The 22,725-nt window shown below is 43.3% G+C and overlaps 1 protein-coding gene and 2 long non-coding RNA genes across 3 annotated transcripts; 1 reads left to right on the top strand and 2 right to left on the bottom strand.

The window, feature by feature from the left end:
* Positions 1-397: 397 nt before the first annotated feature.
* On the bottom strand, positions 398-3,753 carry LOC113744028 (uncharacterized; the record flags this gene model as incomplete). The annotated part of the gene is made up of 3 exons (XM_027275726.1): positions 1,582-3,753; positions 1,405-1,476; positions 398-761 (listed from the first exon to the last, which is right to left on the bottom strand). Coding segments are annotated over exons 1-3 (1,676 nt in total), but the record flags the coding sequence as incomplete, so codon positions are not given.
* A 551-nt stretch (positions 3,754-4,304) lies between these two features.
* Positions 4,305-6,905, bottom strand: LOC113744788 (uncharacterized). The gene is made up of 3 exons (XR_003461817.1): positions 6,715-6,905; positions 5,739-5,772; positions 4,305-5,284 (listed from the first exon to the last, which is right to left on the bottom strand). It is a non-coding gene; the product is annotated as an uncharacterized LOC113744788 (long non-coding RNA).
* Positions 6,906-20,023: 13,118 nt separating this feature from the next.
* On the top strand, positions 20,024-21,661 carry LOC113744787 (uncharacterized). The gene is made up of 3 exons (XR_003461816.1): positions 20,024-20,069; positions 21,365-21,415; positions 21,606-21,661. It is a non-coding gene; the product is annotated as an uncharacterized LOC113744787 (long non-coding RNA).
* The last annotated feature ends 1,064 nt before the right edge of the window (positions 21,662-22,725 follow it).

Here is a 22,725-nt window from a genome sequence, read left to right on the forward strand (position 1 = left end):
GAAACCAAGGAAAGAGGAATACCGCCAACAACCGCGACAGCGGAGCAATCACCGCCAAAGAGCGTTCGGCGAGAACAAGGGCCAAACTGGAACCACCAAAAAACCAAATAATATTAAACGCAACCGGGAATAACACACGCACGAGAGAAACTGGAGGTGAATGAACAGATAGGAGAAAAAATCAACCAAGAACAGCAACGACAAGGGAAACGCACGGAGGCTGTTCCACGGAACAACCGGGAGAAACAGGGCAAAACGGAGAAATCGCTAGCACAAGGGCCACACGAATGACAAGGCAAAACGACGTTCCGGCGAAACCAAACGTATGTATGAAGTACACAGAGCATTGGAAGAGTGGACGGAACGACAAGACGGCGGACGGCAGCTCATGTAATACGGGAGGCTCTCGCTTCCGGGTAACGCCGTCGGGAGGGCGTGAGGCAGACACATGGGGAAACTGAGGTAGTGCGCGAAAATGGGAGGGACGTCCGGAGAAGGCACATGCACGCGGAGGGGGGAAGCGACAGGGGGTCGCCGGGAGCCCTGAGAAAGGCCGCGGCGGCGAAACAGGCAGGACGAAAGCAACCGCCCGGGGGGGGCGCAGTGGCACGGGGCGGTGCGAGACACGAAGAGGTGCACGGTCGTAAGCGGGGAACAGCTCAAACAGGGGGGGGGTCCTACTGTGGTGCAAGAAGATACGGTCCTGTCTACAAAACGCAGCTGGGCGCTGACGGGGAAGACGGCAAGCGGGCCTGAAGCTCCTGTGGACGAGGAGTGGAGAGTGTAAAGATGACGGGCCGGTCTCGAGCGGGAAGTGGTCGCGGACATGTTTGTTAACGAGTGTATCCCCCATAAGTGTTCTTTTTACGAAGTGCTTGCGTTCATAAACTTAGGCTGGTCGTCAAGTTCGGCCCTGTGAGTGTTTTGCTCCGTGTCAGGCAACTATCAAGGGCGGGAGTCGCTTTTCTAACAGTCGAGAAACGAGTACACGGTGTGTTACCAAAAAAAGTGACGCTCCCCTCCTGGAAAACATTCAGAGGAAACAATAAGGTAAAAAGAAGTAACGGGGTGTCTGACTAGAGACCATACTAATGACTATAACAAGGGTCGGTTCTGATTCTGGGGTGACAGAGGCTGTAGATAGAATGTCCGGAAAGGGCACCACACAGGCAAAAAAAGGGCATGGGGGGTGAGGGAAAACTGTGTCATAAGGGGATTGATGATGAAGAGATGGGTTACCACCACGGAAAAGCATTTAATCACAAACAAAAAAAAAAAGGGTAAACAATGAGACTTACGCCATAAAGCTAATGATTCTCGGAAAGAAGGGGGGGTGCTAATAAAATGACAAACTCGACAGGGGGGGGGAAGGATCTAGCACACCAGTCAGAAGCATAGACATACCTGCTGGAGCAGCTGGATGATCTTCATATTCAGATGACACCTCCGAGCTTTCTTCCATTATTTCAGATTGGTCTGCATGATGGCAAACAAAGGCGAATTGAATCAAATTAAATATGTGTGAATTGAAATTATACAGGTGCACAGTCAACATTGCCCTTATAATAAGTAATATGTTACCATTGGGGCTGATTGAGATTTGGTCAAGACCTTTCCCCTTGAACTCTGCCAGTCTGCCCTGTTCACAGGCCATCAGTACCTTACTAATCTTTGCCAACTGCAAAGTTCCTTCAGGGAGGCGGTAGAACTTCCTGTGTACCCTGATGTCGTGTCCCAGAAAGTCTGCCAAAAGATCTTGTTCAGTGTCATTTAGATTTAGTACTCTTGACAGAGTGGCTACTTGTTTTCTTAGTTTTGTTGATGACAGAGCTTCAGGTTTTTTGGCCCCACAGTTTTTAGCCAACTCACGGATGCAGTCAGACCCCCTAAGCCTTGTTTCAAAGCCTGCTCTGGCAAATAAGTAGATGTTTTCACCTACTCCACATGAGCTTCTCTCTTCCACAAGTAGCTCCAGAGATTGCACCATTGCTGGAGTAAGGATGATAGGCACCTTCCTGCCATGCTTCCCTCGAATTTCCACACGTTCAAAATGCTGGCAGAGCCTTTTCTCCAATGCTGTCAGCGCTTCACCAATGTCTTCATTAAATGGGGAGTTGTCCCTGGTGATAAATGCTTCTAAACGCATCTTAGAGACCTCGCCTTCTCTCCTTCGGTTGAAAAGGATTATCTGTGCCAATATTACTTTGGCAAGACTGCTCCAATTCCTTGAGTTTTTCTCATCCGACAACTGCCTGTAATATTCTTTCTGCTTGTCAGTCATGTACATGTGCATTTTTTTCACATCCTCTGCTAACGGAATGAGCTTCGGTTTGTTCCATTTCTTCTCCTCAAGTGTACGGTATGCAGCAGAAGAGATCATCTCATTCCAGGTAAGAGAGTACATGCGTCTAAACTCTTGGACAACCTGCTTCTTTTCATTATTCTGGGATGAAAGAGCTTCAGCCTCCATGATGTCTGCAACTCTCTGGATGCTTTGCCCTAGCTTTGTGGCTAGGGTGGGTTTCTCAAACTTGTTCCTCTTTTCATCAAAGCCAGCTACTTCTTTGACAGCACGAATCACATGGTGAAAGTGTTGTGGATTGATATAATCCTCCATCCTTTTCAGAGGGGTCACCGTCCTTCCTAGGATCACGAGTCTCCCCAGACCTCGCATAATTTGCCGAACATTGTCATGTTGAGAGGCAGTTTCACGTTGCCGGTTGTACATTTTCTCTCCAACCTTCATTATATATTGGTCTTCTTTTACTGTATCTGAAATTTCATCATGAGTCATGCCATTCACGAGGGCCCATACCTTCATGTTCACATCTTTGGGTACAGGTTGAGCAGAAGCACAGAGTGTCTGTATTCTTGTTTTACCAGGTAGTGTTCGGCGAACACTTTGAGCAAGTGAGCACCGTTTTGCGTGCCTCCACAGGGACTTGCGCTTGAAGTACCCAAAGCATGCAAAGCAGTGCTGATAGTCTTTTGGACTGCTCTTGTCATCACTTTGTTTACAAGGTACCAGCGTCCCTTCTCCCTTTGTCAGCGCATCAATGTTGTGTGCCCGATTTCCCTGTGCGAAGGAGATCCAGCTGATTTCTCCTTTCTTTGGAGTTCTTTGCAAGAGCCACTGCACTAGCAACTTCCCTTTTATCCCCGTGTTTACGTTCGAGGTGGCGTGCAATTTTTAATTGCGGTTCCCTACAGTAAAGACAGAAGTTTCTCTTCTGGTGGTATTTCTTGGACCCAGTTAATTTTGGAACACAAGCTATAACCAGAGACTCACTCTTCTCAACTGAGACAGAGTCAGCTGATTTTTTCAATTTTGTGTAAGTCTTTCTAATTTTTTTTCTTCTGATTGATGCAGAGTCAGCTTCTACTCGAGAACTTGTGCTTGTCTTAATACTCTTTTTGTATCTTGATTCACCTGATTCCTCTTCTTCACTAGAACTGTCACTTCTGTTGTATCGTTTCTTTGTTTTCAGTCTTGGTTCATCTGATTCCTCTAATCTGAAATGCACACTGGCTTTCTTACCTCGCTTCTTTTTCGATTTTAAAGTGCTTGGTCTTTGCTTCGGACTATTTTGTTCAGAGTATTCATCTGAACTGGCCTCTGATGATGCTGGGACATACTCCTCTTCACTGATGCCGTTAGTGGAAAGTGAACAATCTTCGTGGTACTCAAGCATTTCTTTGGTCAGCTACAATAGAACAGAGACATTTAATTTATGTTAGAATCAAAAGTGAGCAACGTCATAATGCAATTATATGCTCAAGAAATGTTACATAACGATGAATCTGATTTAGCTGTTTCATTATTCAGGCTTATGTAAAAACATTTGGACTCCACCATAGACCCAACAATAAACCATGTTACAAAACACGTGGCTTACTTAACAATACCGCTTGTCTTTCTTGTTAAGGGGAACGCTCATGTCATCTTATCTGCAAAAATTGTAAAGGGAATTTGTAACCATTTACAATAGACGCATTTTTTTTGAAAATATCAAGGCCAATTAAAGAATTAATACGGTTGTATTAATAATGTAAATTATCGAAAAACCAAGCGTCGCAGGCTACTGTGTGACATATAGATATAACTTCCAATTTTCAATAGATAGCTCTACAAGATTGCAGCCTTTTCACTCATGACAGCAACTGATGAAATGTTATATTTGCTGCCAAATCAAGTAGTTACAACTTATGCTTACAATCAGTATAATTGAATTTTTTATGCACCGTTATGACAAGAAGGCCAGGTGGCTTTTTGCTATGTAAGTATAGTGGAGTCATGGAACCCTGAGCAGAGAGAAGTCACACTTCCACTGTTTTAGTCTGGCTGTGGATGCAGGTTAGTCCCTCTCTGTCCCTCTTCTCATATTAAAAGCTAAACAGTACACTACAATATGTTTCTGAAAACATTTTCAGCAAGAAACAGGCTGCAGTAACAAGATCTTGAGTCATGTTTGATCAAAACTACTTAATTTGCAAGTTTGATCAGTATGTGTTCAAATGTTATCTTTTCCCCCCACAACTTTTCCAACAAAGTTTAATGAATGCAGTATTTCCAGAGTCAAAGAGTAGTCATGTTAAATAATCAAGATCTCAATATTGATTAAAATAACTGATTATGATTTTGCCTTAATTGAGCAGCCCTACATGTCTTGATGTCTTTAATAGTTTCTCACTGTACATCGTAATACAGTTTAATATTCATTTTTAATCACAGCAGTGTCCATAATGGGTATAAACGCATGTACCATCATAACTGGTCAGCATTTTGATGACAGGCATTACAAATTCCTCTTTCAGCTCAGACTACTGCAGTGACTTTCAAAGAGGTCACTGAAACTGAAGACATAAATGTATATGTATGTATATGAATATCCCTGTCGTCATGTGTTTTTGTTGGTCACTCTAAAGTACATTATAAAAAGGGGTCATCCAACTAACCGCTTTGTTCAGGCTATGGTGGAAAAACAAGGTTCTCTCTCTCTCATCGTTTATTGTTTTTGTGTGCGCCTTCTCATAGCGCCTCTCACACACATTGTGATGTGCTTTGAGTTTCTGAAGGCGACTTAAGTAACAAACCTGCAAAACACAGAAAACTAAGTTTTACAATGTTCATCACTGTTAAGCCATTGTTTTTGGGACGTTTATGCTTTCTCAGATAGGACCATATTTTCATTTCCACTATCGATTTTAAGAACCCAACGAAGATAACATATCTTACCTCTGTCGTCTGTTTACGTGGAGCCATCCGTCAAATCAGCAACTTCAACTAATTACGAAGAAGAAAGAAAAATGTTTTAGGTTCAGGAGAATGAGCCCGAACAACACCTGTAGTTACACAGAAATCAACATAACATGACTTGTATTTTCATGTAACCATAAAATTATTCATACTTGACAGAACTAAAACTAAACACTGTGCTGCCAGTGACAGCAGTGTGACCACTGAACCTGATGTTGAACAGGACAAGATGTATGGATCTGCACTGATAATTATATAGAGCCTTTATCTGCTGATGTGAGGCTGTGCAGACATCATCGTGTATCCCTAAATAAATCTGAGGTTTTATGAAATATGCATTTTCACTAAAGGCAGCAGATATAAATATATTTAATTTCTCTAAAGTTACAATCTTTAGCTTTAAGAATTATTGTTCAGTCACTACCACAAACTGCGTAATATAAACTTTATAATGAGACCTCATTACGTCTCCTCATCTCACCTGTGCAGTCAGAAGAGGAACCTGAGCTTTCCTCCTGTAAACACAGTGACACATCAGTCAGACTTCAACAGATCACAGCACTCTGCATTTCAAGCTGCAGTCTCACAATTTGGCAGTTTATGGATGTAATTAACATCGTGACATGAATCTAAACATCATCTCAATGTTGATATTTGGTGTGTGAATGACTCATAAATGCATCAAACATACAAACATCAGAGGGTCTACCACTGTCCTCTGTCCTCACACCCTTACGCCCTCTGTCCTTACGCCCTCTATCCTCCAACCTATTGGCCTCACACCCTTAGGTCCCTCTGTCCTCCCCCTCTGTCCTCACACCCTAGCCCTGCCCACCTGGGCCGCTTCCTCACACCTAGCCCTCGTTCAACCTCGTCTACACTGGCCCTGCTCGTCCTCACACCAACCTTCCCAAACCTTGGCCCTTCTAAACCTAGCCCATGGTCCTCAACCTGTGTCTGTCTCACAGTGCCTTCTAACCTGCCCCCCCTCTGTAATGAAAAAAGTTGTTCTAAAACTTTCTGTGGCAGTGACACAGTATATTACTTTGATAAAACAACGGAAGCTCATTGTTCATGAAAAACGGAGGATGAAGTCATCATCATCATCATCATCTGTCCTCCTCACTCAACATGCATCCTATTTTACTACGACAGAAACAAGCTGCTTCATCATAAAGTGTTTTAACAACAGAAAAACTCAGTGTGCACAGACTTTAGTTTTAGTTTTAATTTTAATTTCTATCAGAAGTTTTCTCTTGTCTTGTTTCACAGATCAGGCCGCTAATTGGCCGTAGCTGGTCACTGAAAGTCAATTAGCCATTGTGCCCAGGTGGTGAGTTTTGAGCACATGACGCAGGTGAGCTGTTTTTACGTTGCGTTAACGTGTGGAAACAAATGCTAATGTAAAACGAACAGCGCACTTATTTTACAGAGAGCAACAATAACTCAAAACTTACCTTATTCATTAGAAGTCCCGCAGTAGTCCGTGTATATGTGGCTCGCATGGTCTGAGGAGTCCCGAAGGCTCACGTGCGGAGACGGAAAAGGAGCGCTGGATTTACGACACAGCGCACACCTGAGTAACGACGCACACCTGAGTAACGACGCACATAGTAATGAAGAGCACAAAAGACACACTGAACAGGGTTCGCCTTCGTGGGGGGAGCATAGAGCGTCGTACATAACCAAAGTCTGTTCTAATGTTTTAATTTTTTTTTGTCATTAGGATAGGGGTGTCTTAATTAGTTTATTAATTAAGCGACCCAAGTTAGCAGGCGGTTGAGCCAGTATGTTACAGAGCGACCACAGGTCTGTGTGGACTAGACATGATTAGGAACAGAAGGGGGAGAGACATTCGAAGGTACAGCATTAATTCGACTATGTCTTCAGGACAGTGGGAAAGAGACCGATACAACACTAGGTGTTGTTACAGCCTACAGTCCCTGATGGATACATAGATCAGCCAAGAACAGGACGCAGAAGGTGTGTCTTATGTTTTTAGACAGTGATAGTTCCTGTCTAGAAGGCACGGCAACACCGCGGGGCGGGCATGGGTGGTGTAACCAGTTTGAGAAACGCGCCTACAAGGTCTGTGGCAGGAGTGCGGCGCGCAGGACAGAGAGGGGGGGCGTCGGAAGGTAGGGATGAAAGCGTAAAAGAGATGATGGTACGTAAATGGGAGGGTGAGGGACCGGGGTGGGTCAGCTTACAGTGCAGTGCAGCGGATTCGGCTACGTCTGTGGATCGCTACCAGAGCGTGGTGGACTCTCGGCTCCTCTCGCCGATACCACGGCATATGTTTGACCCATGAGGCAGCTCGCACGCGACGGAAGGGACAGCGGGGCGAGCAAAAGAGAAGGGAGCAACAGCAGGAAAGCGGAAGGGCGCAAGGGGAAAGCTAAAAGGGACGTTGTGAGTGGGATAAGCCATATGGTTAACCAATCAGTCGGGAGGGCGCGGGAGAGGTGGTGGTTTACGACGAGGGCCCACAGTCGGATGGATACAATGATCCGACAGAGGGGGCGTAGAAGGGGGGGGATGAATTTGGGGGTTAGATAGTTCTTATTAGGACCGTGGTGTGTTACAGCCTACAGGCTGTGGATACATGATCAGACAGAGGGGTCTTATGAAGACCACAGTTGCATTGTTGTGGGTGATAGAAACAGTAGAGACATTAACATATATGCATACATCCAACACGCTGCATTCCCATACACACACAAATATTAAAGTAGGCTACAGTAAGCATTAATGCTCTGCATAATAGAAAGAAGGACTGTGTGACGGCCTTACTAACATTCTCCTTTCTCTACCTCCATAGCATTTAAGCATCCTCCAGGCCATCAGTTGGTTGGCTGCACCTTAAACGGCCAGGGCTGGCAGGTATAAATAGGGTGGCCATTTTATGATCTTTCTCTCTTTTGTTCTGGGCAGCCAGGAGTTCTGCTACATGGTAAATTAATTGTTCGTGGTGGGGTGATTATTAGTTATGTAGTGGCAGTAAATCAACGCTTTCGTAGTGTCACAAAATACGTTCCTTTTATTGGTTATCAGTAACGGCAATATAAATTAAACTCGTCTTAAACAGAAATACTCGCTTTGCATTATTTTAGCCTGGCGATCTATGTAGCTCACTAAATCAGCAAACTCGCTCTCTTCTTTGCCTCTTCCTCATTTGATACAAAAGCTTCAGTACGCCAGCGTTCTTTCATTTTGTAAGGCAGTTTAGACACCACCCTGTCGGGTTTGGTTAGGATTGTCCATCTCAGTCTCAACGTCTAATGTCCTCCATAGAGTTGCGACATCCAACAAGAAACATTGCATAAGCACTCAATGGACTGTCCCCCAGTTGTACCTGACTTGATTCTGTGGCCAGACTTTAATGCCTTATCGATGTATGCACTGGCGATCTGTAGTTCATCCCCATAGTGTTTATGAAGAAGACGCTTCGCTTCATAGTAGCCTTTGCTGGGTGGCATGTGAGCACAGCTGCGGACTAACTCTTGGGGTCCACCGGCTGTAAACTGTTCCAAAAAATACAATCTGTCTTGATCATTATCTGTCTTTTGTTCTATTGAAATGCTCAAGGCTCTACTGAACGATTTGTACTGCAGTGCATCACCTCTGAAGACAGGAATATCCTTCACTGGTAGCTGAGATTGCTTTTGTTGTTTAACTAGCAGTTCAGTAATCACATTCTGATTTTGCATGACTTTTATTATGTCCTCACCTCTGTTGGTTGGTGCGTTATAGCTCAAATCCTGTGGAGCCACATTGTGTGCAGCGGTTTGTGGTTGTGCATCAAATACACTGCGCTGTGGAGGGCTGGTTCTTTCTTGCTTCACGTTCCCACCTTGAAGCTTTTGTGCTAGTCTGTGGCTACTCAAACCATCCTCTGAGTTCTCATACTCTTTAAGCACCTTCTGTACTGCTTTCAGCTAATGCAGTCTCTAGCTCAAGTTTCTCTCTTGCAACTTTAAGTCTGGTCATTTCAAGCTCAAGCTGCTGCCTTTTCTTCTGTGCAGCCACACGTTCAAGCAGGGCTGCATGTTCAGCTTCTTGTTTAATGCGTGTTGATGAGACTCATGTTGTGACTGACGTGCAACTAACCTGAGATCCACCTGGGCGGGGTACCTGCACATGGACACATCTGCAGAACACTGTACTTGGTTTGAACAGTATCTTGGGTTCCATCCTCATACTTCTCCTTTTGCAGTATACATTCTTGTATATCTGCAATCCATGTTTTTGTTTCTTTCATAAATCTTGTGATGGATGTCATTTTGGGTTCAAACCATATTTCCTGGTCATATATTTTTTCATCTTCAGCCAAAAGATTTGCCAACTCCATCGTTTGAGCGAGACTAAACTCTGTAGTTTAAGTGCAAAATCATTTTCTATCACTTCTATCACTCTTTGTAAGTTTGTGAGCATCACTCCCATTGTCTTCCACCTCCCTTATTTTACTCGTCAGAGCTCCTAAGTGTGTGCTCCTCAGGTATATGTGACGTTGTAATGTCTCCTGTAGTGCTTTCTTTTCAGCTGTGGTGACCTTCCCTGTTCCACTGCATCCTCGAGAATCTTGGCCCTTTTCATTAGCCATCTTATACGCAGAGTAAGGCCTCAAGTGTAAAGGCAAAGTTTGAAATGACTTTGCTTCAAAAGTCACTTTTCGTCTTCATAAAAACAAGTGCAATACAACTTCTCCAAATTCATTGCCAAACTCCCACGTTTTTTGTAGTTAGACATTAGGTCATTTAGACAGATGGGTCTGTGACAGTTTATTGTTTAAAAATGTCAGTAGAACATAAAAGCGACTGGCACAAGTTTGTGTGTAGAGTGTGTTTCAGTGGTCAAAGTAATTGATGTCTTTTGGTTGATTTAGAACAGCATTGATAGTCTTGTTTTAAAAAACATTCACCATTGTTTGTGTTCTTGCCTTTCCCCCCCTGTCTGATGTGGCACTTGGTGCTCACAACAGTACAATAGCATTGGCCGGCCGTGGTGGAAAATGTGCACTTAGACACACTAAATTTCATTGAAAAATAATAAGCATGTTGTGTTTGCAAAATAGCTGGCTAGTATAAGCTCATGTTAAGCTCAAGCCATCCCTCAAACCACTTGTTTAGCCTTCTGCTAGTAGTCGTGACTTGTGATAGACTGTGGAGTCGAGGGCAGAGAGGACACAAGTAAGTGAACCCGGAGTGTTGGGGATTCCTTTTAGTCTTTAGTCTTGCACACATACATTATGTTAGGCATGAAAATTTAAAACAATTCCTAAGATTAACATAGAATTAAGATTTTAATGCCATCAAGTGCATTTTGGATTGAATAGAACCAACATTCATGCAAACAAAAATTCTAGAATAAATGAGAATAAAACATTCATGCAAACAAAAATTCTAGAATAAATGAGAATAAAATAAGCCTAACTATATACATAAATAAATAAAAAATAATAAATACTTCCAGTAGGCTAACAGGTTCTAAGCGCTGTGGCATTGGGTAGCATAATTACCTTTAAGCAAACAGGTTCACAATAACCAAAAATCTAAAGGTTTTAAAATCACTTAAACCTATGTCATCAAACAAAGTAGACATCATTTAACATCATCTCCTGGTGTATTAAGTCCTTTAACTTGACAAAGGGAGCCAGTGAAAAATGTAAACTGTTAATATTACTGGGAACATGAGTACAGAGCTACTCTTTGCCTGAAATTTAATCATGTATCAAAAATCATAAATATGTAAATAATCAAAAAATACATGATAAAATATAAATTAAATATGTACATTATTTTTACAAAAATATAAAATATGTAATCATAATTTATTTATTTTTGTGGTCCTAAATTTGTTTTTATTAACTATATAAATAATGTATACATAATACACAAATATGTGTTTTGTTTTTTTTCAGATGTAAGCCATTTACAAAACTTGTTATTACATATGTTGGCCAGAGGGGGAGCACCTCTTAAAACCGATACACACACACTTACCTACATTTCCCTAAAATCCCCCCATCTTGGGTCCATACTGTTTTTTTTAGATTTCACCACTAGGTGTACTAAAAAGTCATTTTCTATCCAATGCAATGGTTTTCCCTTATCAAGGTCCAGGTTTTTGTCTAACTTTGTCTCCGGTCTAAATTTGGAAAGGTACTTTTAACGGTTGATGTCCCCAAGAAGGGTAGAATACAAGCACAAACACACACACACAGACACACACACACACACCTGAAAGTACAACCCCCACCAAACTCATTGTAAAGAGTCCAGTGCAGACTGCAGCTGCTCCTAATTCAGCACGGCTTTCCATTCCTCGCGTCGGGGGGCGGGGGCTCTCCTCCCCCCCCCCCCCCCCCCCCCCCCCCCCCCCCCCCCCCCCCCCCCCCCCCCCCCCCCCCCCCCCCCCCCCCCCCCGAAAAAGAAGAAAGACCCCCCCCCCCCCCCCCCCCCCCCCCCCCCCCCCCCAAAAAAAAAAGAAGAGAGGCCCCCCCCGGTCCTCTTTTCCTCCTCTCCTCTCCTCTCTCTCCGCTTTTCTACTCTCCTCTCCTCTCCCTCCTCTCCTCATCCTCACTCCCTCCTCTCCTCCTCAGTTATCTCAGGACCACGTTCCCTATAGAGCAGTCTAGACTACGCTTAAATATTATTTACAGAGATTGTTTTAGTAGAGGGAAAAATCACTTCATTTGATACTCCTATGAGTGCTTAAGATGAACAACCCGCAAGAAGTACCCAGCCGCGGTTCTGAAAAACAATTTGTCACCTCGATACTCGAAAGATTTTCTTACTTTTTTCTAAAGAGAGAGAAGTGAGAAGAAGAAGAGATGACCTGTGCAGGCAAGAATCCCATCCTGGAGTCAAACCAGAGGGCTATGTGCTATGCGCTTACCACTAGGCCCCAAGAGAAAGTATTTTTTCTTTTCCTGGACGGAGATATATGGTTTGAAAGTTTTGGGAGACACCTTTGGGAGACACATGAAGAGAAAATCCGAGTGTTGGACAGGATCCAATTTGGTCCAAAGGTGCTGTTGTTCCTCACCGCTAAGCCATTTCTGGCACATACTGCTGCGTCCTACTTTGGTATGAATCTGGCTCCGTGGTGTTGGAGGGAGTGATTCCGGTGTCCTCACTTTGTGGATGGTAGACGGGTGGACTTTGCTGGCGGGGGCCTGTCTGCTCACAGCTGGCCTCGTACATAGTGTGGACACAAGCCGTGTCCCGTTACAGCCCAGCACTGTCCCCCTGCTACTGGCCAAATGAGCATTTCTGACACATTGTGTATGAATCAACTTGTGTGTAGTGGTGTGTGTGGGTGTGGGTTCTTGTATGTGTGTGTCCACCTGTTCTGTCCATCTGGGTGGAGGGGGGGGTTGGTGGGACATCTTCGGAGTCTGTTTGGCGTCAGCTTGCCATGGAGCGGGACATCCAGCAAGGACGCGACCCAGCTGGTGCACACACACATACAAGAACCCCACACACACACACACACACAAGTTGATTCATACACAATGCTGTCAGAAATGCTCAGTTGGCAGTAGCAAGGGACAGTGCGGAGGTAACGGGGACACGGCTTGTGTAACAAACGATGTACGAAACAGCTGTGAGGCAGACAGGCCCCCGCCAGCAAGTACAACGGCCCCGACCATCCAAAAGAGGGGAGACCAACCGGAATCAATCCCCTCAACACCACGAGCCAGATCAAGTACAAAGTAGAAGCGAGTATTGCCAGAAATGTCTTAGCGGTGAGGAAACCGCACTTTGGACCAAATTGGATCCCTGTCCAACATAGGATCGTCTCTTCAGTGGGTCTCCCAAAGGTGTCCTCCAAAACTTTCAAACCAATATTCCGTCCAGGAAAAGAAATACTTGTCTCTTGGTGGCCTAGTGTAATACGCAAGCACATAGCCCTCATGGTTTGAATCCAGACTGGGGTCCTTTGCTGCAGGTCATCTCTCTTCTCTCTCACTCTCTCTCTCTTTTAGAAAAAAGGAAGAAATCTTCGAGGTATTCGAGGTTGACAAATTGTTTTAAGAAACGCGGCTGGGTACTCTTGTTGGGTTTGTTCATCTTAAGCACTCATAGGAGGATCAATGAAGTTGCATTTTTCCTCTACTAAAACACATCTCTGTAATAATATGAAAGAGTAGTCTATACCTCTCTATAGGGAAAAGTGTCATGAGATAACTGAGGAGAGAAGGAGAGTAAGGGGGGAGGAAGAGGAGAGGAAGGAGAGGAGAGGGAGAAAAGAGAGAGGAGAGGAGAGGAGAGGAGAAAGAGGAGAGGAAGGAGAGGAGGAATGAAGCAGTGCTGAATTAGGAGCAGGCTGCAGTCGGCCAACGGGATCTTACAATGGTTTTTGGTGGGTTGTACTTTCAGGTGTGTGGGTGTGTGGTGGTGTGGTGTGGTGTGCTTGTATTTCTACCCTTCTTGGGACATCAACCGGTAAAAGTACCTTCCATATTAGGACCGATGTACAAGTTAGGACCAAAAACCTGGACCTGATAAGGGAAAACCATTGCATTGGATAGAAAATGACTTTTTAGTACACCTAGTGGTGAAATCTAAAAAAAAACAGTAGGACCCAAGATGGGGGGATTTTAGGGAAATGTGGTAAGTGTTGTGTATCGGTTTTAAGAGGTGCTCCCCCTTGGCCAACATATGTAATAACAAGTTTTGTAAATGGCTTTACATCTGAAAAAAAACAAAACACTATTTGTGTATTATGTATACATTATTTATATAGTTAATAAAAACAAAATTTAGGACCACAAAAAATAAATAAATTATGATTACAATTTTATATTTTTGTAAAATAATGTACATATTTAATTTATATTTTATCATGTATTTTGATTTTTACATATTTTATGATTTTTGATACATGATTAAATTTCAGGCAAAGAGTGTAGCTCTGTACTCATGTTCCCAGTAATATTAACAGTTTTACATTTTCACTGGCTCCCTTTGTCAGTTAAAGGACTTAATACACCAGGAGAGGTTTAAATGATGTCTACTTTGTTTGATGACATAGGTTTAAGTGATTTTAAAACCTTTAGATTTTTTGGTTATTGTGAACCTGTTTGCTTAAAGGAATTTGCTACCCAATGCCACAGCGCTTAGAACCTGTTAGCAGGAACCGGTATTTATTATTTTTATTTATTTATGTATATAGTTAGGCTTATTTTCTTATTCCTTTATTCTGGATTTTTGTTTGCATGAATGTTGGTTCTATTCATCCAAAATGCACTTGATGGCATTAAAATCTTAATTCTATGTTAATCTTAGGAATTGTTTTAAATTTTCATGCCTAACATAATGTATGTGTGCAAGACTAAAGACTAAAAGGAATCCCCAACACTCCGGGTTCACTTACTGTGTCCTCTCTGCCTCGACTCCACAAGTCTATCACAAGTCACGACTAGCTAGCAGAAGGCTAAACAAGTGGTTTGAGGGATGGCTTGAGCTTAACATGAGCTTATACTAGCCAGCTATTTTGCAAAACAAACTATGCTTATATTTTTCAAATGAAATTTAGTGTGTCTAAGTGCATTTCACCACGGCAGAACCAATGCTATTGGTACTGTTGTGAAGCACCAAGCTGCACATCAGAACAGAGGGGAAAGGCAAGAACACAACAATGGTGACTGTGTTTAAACAAGACTATCAATGCTGTTCAAATCAACCAAAGAATCAATACTTGACACCTGAACACTACTCTACACAAACTTGTGCCAGTCAGCTTTTTAATGTTCTTACTGACATTTTTAACATATAACTGTCACAGACACCATCGTCTAAATGACCTAAAATGTCTAAACTACAAAAAACGTGGAGTTTGGCATAATTTGGAGAAGTTGTATTGCACTTGTTTTTATGAAGAAAAGTGACTTTGAAGCAAAGTACTTTCAAACTTTTGCATACTACTTGAGCCTTAACTCTGCAGTATAAGATGGCTAATGAAAAGGAGCCAAGATATCTCGAGGATGCAGTGGAACAGGGAAGGTCACACAAGCTGACAAAGAAAGCACTACAGGAGACATTACAAAGTCACATAGTACTGAGGAGACACAACTTAGGAGCTCTGACGAGTAAAATAAGGGAGGTGGAGACAATGAGGAGTGAGCCAAACTACAAAGTGATAGAAGTGATAGAAAATGATTTTGCACTTAACCTACAGGAGTTTAGTCGCCTCAACGATGAAGTTGCAAATCCTTTGGCTGAAGATGAAAAAATATATGACCAGGAAATATGGTTTGAACCCAAATGACATCCATCACAAGATTTATGAAAGAAACAAAAAAATGGATTGCAGATATACAAGAATGTATACTGCAAAAGGAGAAGTATGAGGATGTTGACACCCAAGATACTGTTAAACCAAGTGACAGTGTTTCTCAGATTGATGTCAATGATGCAGGGTACCCCGCACAGGTGGATCTCAGGTTAGTTGCACGTCAGTCACAACATGAGTCTCATCAACACGCATTAAACAAGAAGCTGAACATGCAGCCCTGCTTGAACGTGGTGGCTCACAAGAAAAGGCAGCAGCTTGAGCTTGAAATGACAGACTTAAGTGTGCAAGAGAGAAACTTGAGCTAGAGACTTGCATTAGCTGAAAGACGTACAGAAGGTGCCTTAAAGGAGTAGAAGAACTCAGAGGATGGTTTGAGTAGCCACAGACTAGCACAAAAGCTTCAAGGTGGGAACGTGAAGCAAGAAAGAACCAGCTTTCCTCTCCAACCAGGCAGCATGAACTTTTATGCACCACCACAAACGCTGCACAATGTGGCTCCACAGGATTTGAGCTATAACGCACCAACCAACAGAGGTGAGGACATAATAAAAGTCATGCAAAATCAGAATGGTGATTACTGAAACTGCTAGTTAAAACAACAAAAGCAATCTCAGCTACCAGTGAAGGATATTCCTGTCTCAGAGGTGATGCACTGCAGGTACAAATCGTCAGTAGAGCATTGAGCATCTCATAGAACAAAAAAACAGATAATATGATCAAGACAGATTGTATTTTTTGGAACAGTTTACAGCCGGTGAACCCAGAGTTAGTCCGCAGCTGTGCTCACATGCCACCCAGCAAAGGCTACTATAAAGCGAAGCGTCTTCTTCATAAACACTATGGGGATGAACTACAGATCGCCAGTGCATACAGAATAAGGCATTAAAGTGGCCACAGATCAAGTCAGACACGGGAAGTCATTGAGTTCTTATGCAATGTTTCTTTTTGGATGCCGCAACCTTATGGAGGGACATAGACTTAGACGAGATGGAAATCATACCTAACCTAACCCTAACTAACAGGTGGTGGTCTAAAACTGCCTTACTGGTCAATGCTAAAAAGAAGAACTGGCTTACTGAAGCTTTTGTAATCAAAAGAGAAAGAGGCAGAAGAGCGAGGTTTGCTGATTTAGGGAGCAGACGCCAGATAGATCCCCCAGGCCTAAAATAATGCAAAGCGAGTATTTCTGTTTAAGATTTGGAAGAGAGACGATTTTATTATATTCGTTTCGGATAACCAATAAAAGGACGGTATTTTATTGACACCCCAACGGAGCGTTGATTATACCGACTTTTGACCACTACATAACTAAATAATCAAACCCCAAGAACAAATTAAATTTACCATGTAGCAGAACTCCTGGCTGCCCAGAACACAAGAAGAGAAAGATCTAAAATGTTGCCACCCTATTTATACCTGCCACCGCTGGCAGTTTAGGTGTCAGCCAACCAACTGATGCCTGGAGATGCTTAATGCTATGGAGGTAGAGAAAAGGAGAATGTTTAGTAAAGGCCGTCACACGTCCCCTTCTTTCTATTATGCAGAGCAGTAATGCTTTACTGTAGCCTACGTTAATAGTTGTGTGTGTATGGGAATGCAGCGTGTTGGAATGTATGGCATATAATGTTGAATGTCTCTACTGTTTCTATCACCCACAACAATGCAACTGTGGTCTTCATAAGACCCCTCTGTCTGATCATGTATCCACAGCCTGTAGGCTGTAACACACCACGGTCCTAATAAGAACTATCTAAAAACATTAGACCCCTCTGTCTGATCATGTATCCACAGACTGTGGGCTGTAACACACCACGGTCCTAATAAGAACTATCTAAAAACATTAGACCCCTCTGTCTGATCATGTATCCACAGACTGTAGGCTGTAACACACCGCGGTCCTAATAAGAACTATCTAAAAACATTAGACCCCTCTGTCTGATCATGTATCCACAGACTGTAGGCTGTAACACACCACGGTCCTAATAAGAACTATCTAAAAACATAAGACCCCTCTGTCTGATCATGTATCCACAGACTGTAGGCTGTAACACACCACGGTCCTAATAAGAACTATCTAAAAACATTAGACCCCTCTGTCTGATCATGTATCCACAGACTGTGGGCTGTAACACACCACGGTCCTAATAAAAACTATCTAAAAAAAAAAAAAAAAACTGTCTCCCCTCCCCCCCGGAGGCGAACCGTCAGTGTGTCTTTTGTGCTCTTCATTACTATGTGCGTCGTTACGCAGGGTGCGTCGTTAAGCAGGTTGTGCCGCTGTGTCGTAAATCCAGCGCTCCTTTTCCGTCTCCGCACGTGAGCCTTCGGGACTCCTCAGACCATGCGAGCCACATATAACACGGACTACGGCGGGACTCGAATGCATAAGGTAAGTTTTGAGTTATTGTTGCTCTCTGTAAAATAAGTGCGCTGTTCGTTTTACATTTGCATTTGTTCCACACGTTAACGCAACGTAAAAACAGCTACCTGCGTCAGTGTGCTCAAACTTCACCACCTGGGCAGCTAATGGCTAATGTGACGTTAGCTGACAGCTACGGCCAATTAGCGGCCTGTGAACAGAGACAGAGAAACTTCTGATAGAAATTAAAATTAAAACTAAAACTAAAGTCTGTGCACACTGAGTTTTTCTGTTGTTAAAACACTTTATGATGAAGCAGCTTGTTTCTGTCGTAGTAAAATAGGATGCATGTGGAGTGAGGAGGACAGATGATGATGATGATGATGACTTCATCCTCCGTTTTTCATGAACAATGAGCTTCCCCGTGTGTTGGGGGGGGGGGGGGGGGAGGAGGGGGGGGGGGAGGGGTCAACGTAATATACTGTGTCACTGCCACATGAATAGTTTTAGGCAAATTTTTCCTCATTCGAACAGAGGGTGTGAGGACAGAGGGTGTGAGGACAGAGGGCGTAAGGACAGAGGGTGTGAGGACAGAGGGTGTGAGGACACAGGGCGTAAGGGTGTGAGGACAGAGGGCGTAAGGACAGAGGGTGTGAGGACAGAGGGCGTAAGGACAGAGGGTGTGAGGACAGAGGGTGTGAGGACAGAGGGTGTGAGGACAGAGGGCGTAAGGACAGAGGGTGTGAGGACAGAGGGTGTGAGGACAGAGGGTGTGAGGACAGAGGGCGTAAGGACAGAGGGTGTGAGGACAGAGGGTGTGAGGACACAGGGCGTAAGGGTGTGAGGACAGAGGGTGTGAGGACAGAGGGCGTAAGGGTGTGAGGACAGAGGGTGTGAGGACAGAGGGTGTGAGGACAGAGAGGCGTAAGGGTGTGAGAACAGAGGGTGTGAGGACAGAGGGCGTAAGGACAGAGGGCGTAAGGGTGTGAGGACAGAGGGTGTGAGGACAGAGGGTGTGAGGACAGAGGGCGTAAGGACAGAGGGTGTGAGGACAGAGGGCGTAAGGGTGTGAGGACAGAGGGCGTAAGGACAGAGGGTGTGAGGACAGAGGGCGTAAGGGTGTGAGGACAGAGGGTGTGAGGACAGAGGGCGTGAGGACAGAGGGCGTGAGGACAGAGGGCCTAAGGGTGTGAGGACAGAGGGTGTGAGGACAGAGGGCGTAAGGGTGTGAGGACAGAGGGCGTGAGAACAGAGGGCGTGAGGACAGAGGGCGTGAGGACAGAGGGCGTGAGGACAGAGGGCGTAAGGGTGTGAGGACAGAGGGCGTGAGAACAGAGGGCGTGAGGACAGAGGGCGTGAGGACAGAGGGCGTGAGGACAGAGGGCCTAAGGGTGTGAGGACAGAGGACAGTGGTAGACCCTCTGATGTTTGTATGTTTGATGCATTTATGAGTCATTCACACACCAAATATCAACATTGAGTGATGTTTTAGAGTCAGGTCAAATGTTAATTCATCCATAAACTGCCAAAATTGGAGACTGCAGCTGAATGCAAGTCTGTGATCTGTTGAAGTCTGACGGAAGGTGGTCACGGTGTTTACAGAGGAAAAGCTCAGGTGTCCTCTTACTGACTGCACAGGTGAGATGAGAGACGTAATGAGTTCTCATTATAAAGTTTATATTTATCGCAGTTTTGTGGTAGTGACTGAACAATAATTCTTAAAGCTAAAGATTGTAACTTTAGAGAAATTAAATATATTTATATCTGCTGCCTTTAGTGAAAATGCATATTTCATAAAACCTCAGATTTATTTAGGGATACACGATGATGTCTGCACAGCCTCACATCAGCAGATAAAGGCTCTATGTAATTATCAGTGCAGATCCATACATCTTGTCCTGTTCAACATCAGGTTCAGTGGTCACACTGCTGTCACTGGCAGCACAGTGTTTAGTTTTAGTTCTGTCAAGTATGAATAATTTTATGGTTACATGAAAATACAAGTCATGTTTTATATGTTGATTTCTGTGTAACTACAGGTGTTGATTCGCTCATCGTGGAACATAAAACATTTTTCCTTTCTTCGTCCTGTAATTTAGGTTGAATTGCTGATTTGGACGGATGGCCTTCCACGTTTAACAGACGACAGAGGTAGATATGTTATCTTCGTTGGGTTCGTAAAATCGATAGTGGAAATGAAAATATGGTCCTATCTGAGAAAGCATAAACGTCCCAAAAACAATGGCTTAACAGTGATGAACATTGTAAAACTTAGTTTTCTGTGTTTTGCAGGTTTGTTACTTAAGTCGCCTTCAGAAACTCAAACACATCACAAATGTTGTGTGGAGAGGCCTATGAAAGGCGCACGCAAAACATAAACCGATGAGAAGAGAGAGAACCTTTTTTTTTTCCACCATAGCCTGACAAAGCGGTTAGTTGGATGGACCCCTTTTTATAATGTTAACTTGAGAGTGAACCAACAAAACCCATGAACGACAGGGATATTCATATACATACATATACATGTTATGTCTTCAGTTTCAGTGACCTCTTTGAAAGTCACTGCAGGAGTCTGAGCTGAAAAGAGGAATTTGTAAGCCTGTCAGCAAAATTCTGACCAGTTATGATGTCATGCGTTTTTATACCCATTATGGACACTGCTTGTGATTAAAAATGATATGAAACTGTATTACGATGTACAGGTGAGAAACTATTAAAGACACCAAGACATGGTAGGGCTGCTCAATTAAGTCAAATCATAATCGTTTTTATTTAATCAATATTGAGAGCTTGATTATTTAACATGACTACTTCTTTGACTCTGGAAATATGCATGCATTAAAACTTTGGTTGGAAAAGTTTGTGGGGGGAAAAAGATAACATTTGAACCATACTGATCAAACTTGCAATTAAGTAGTTTTATTTGAATCAAACATGACTCCAAGTCTTGTTACGCAGCCTGTGTTCTTGCGGAAAATGTTTTCAGAAACATATGGTAGTGTCTGTTTAGCTTTTTAATATGAAGAAGAGGGACAGAGAGGGACTAACCTGCAGCCACAGCCAACTAAAACAGTGGAAGTGTGACTTCCTTCTGCTCAGGGTTCCATGACTCCAATATACTTACATAGCGAAAAAAGGCACCTGGCCTCTTTCTGTCACTAACTTGCATAAAAAATTCAATTATACTGATTGTAAGCATAAGTTGTAACTACTTGATTTGGCAGCAAATATGACATTTCATCAGTTGCTGTCATAGTGAGGCTCAGATCTTGTAGAGCTATATAATTGATGAAGTTTATCTATTGTTCCACAAGTTAGCCTGCAGACCTTAGGTTTTCGCATAATTTACATTATTAATACAAACCTGTAATTAATCTTTAATTGCCTTGATATTTTCAAAATGCTTCTATTTAAATTTTACAAATTTCCCTTTACAATTTTTGCAGATAGAAGATGACATTGAGGTTCCACCCTTAACAAGAACAGACAGCGTATTTGTAAAGTAAAAGCTCACGGTGTTGTACTGTTATTGTTGGGTCTATTGGCGTCAAAGGTTATTTACATAAGCCCTGAATAATTCAGCTAAACAGATTCATCGGTTATGTACATTTCTTGAGCATATAATTGCATTATGACGTTGCTCACTTTTGATTCTAACATAAATTAAATGTCTCTGTTCTATTGTAGCTGACCAAAGAAATGCTTGAGTACCACGAAGATTGGTTTCACTTTCCACTAACGGCCATCAAGTGAAAGAGGAGATATGTTCCCCAGCAACATCAGAGGCCCAGTTCAGAATTGAATACTCCTAACAAAATGGTCCGAAGCCAAAGACCAGCCACGTTAAAATCGAAAAAGAAGCGGGTAAGAAGCCATTGTGCATTTCCAGATTAGAGGAACAGATGGAACCAAGACTGAAAACAAAAACGATACAACAAAGTGACATTTCAGTGAGAAGAGGAATCAGGTAATCAAGATTACAAAAAGAGTATAAGACAGCACAAGTTCCCGAGTAGAAGCTGACAGCTGCATCAATCAAGAGAAAAAAAATTAGAAAGACTTACACAAATTGAAAAATCAGCTGACTCGGTCCTCATTGAGAAGAGTGAGTCTCTGGTTATAGCTGGTGTTCCAAATTAACTGGGTCCCAAGAATACCACCAGAAGCGAAACTTCTGTCCTTTACTGTAGGAACCGCAATTAAAAAAATTGCACGCCACGCGAACGGTAACACGGGGATAAAGGGAAGGGCGAGTGCAGTTGGCTCTTGCAAGAACTCCACGAGGGAAAAGGGAGAGGAAGGGAGGGAAAAAAAAGGGGGAAAGGAGAAATCAGCTGGATCGCTTCGCAGCAAGAAAATCGGGCACACAACCATTGAGGCGCTGACAATGGAGAAGGGACGCTGAGGTACCTTGTAAACAAAGTGATGACAAGAGCAGTTCCAAAGACTATCAAACCAAGCACTGCTTTGCATGCCTTTGGGTACTTCAAGCGAAAGTCCCTGTGGGGAGGCACGAAAACGGTGCTCACTTGCTCAAAGTGTTCGCCGACACTACTGGGTAAAACAAGAATAAGACACTCTGTGCTTCTGCGTCAACCCTGTACCCAAAGATGTGAAACATGAAGGTATGGGCCCTCGTGAATGGCAGACTCCATGATGAAATTTTCAAGATACAGTAAAAGAAGACCAGATATAATGAGAGGTTGGAGAGAAAATGTAAACCGGCAACGGTGACTGCCTCTCACAGGACAATGTTCGGCAAATTATGCGAGGTCTGGGAGACGCTTGATCCTAGGAAAGGACGTGA

Source organism: Larimichthys crocea, unplaced genomic scaffold, assembly GCF_000972845.2.
Source record: "Larimichthys crocea isolate SSNF unplaced genomic scaffold, L_crocea_2.0 scaffold19206, whole genome shotgun sequence".
In the NCBI taxonomy this organism is placed as follows: domain Eukaryota; kingdom Metazoa; phylum Chordata; class Actinopteri; family Sciaenidae; genus Larimichthys; species Larimichthys crocea.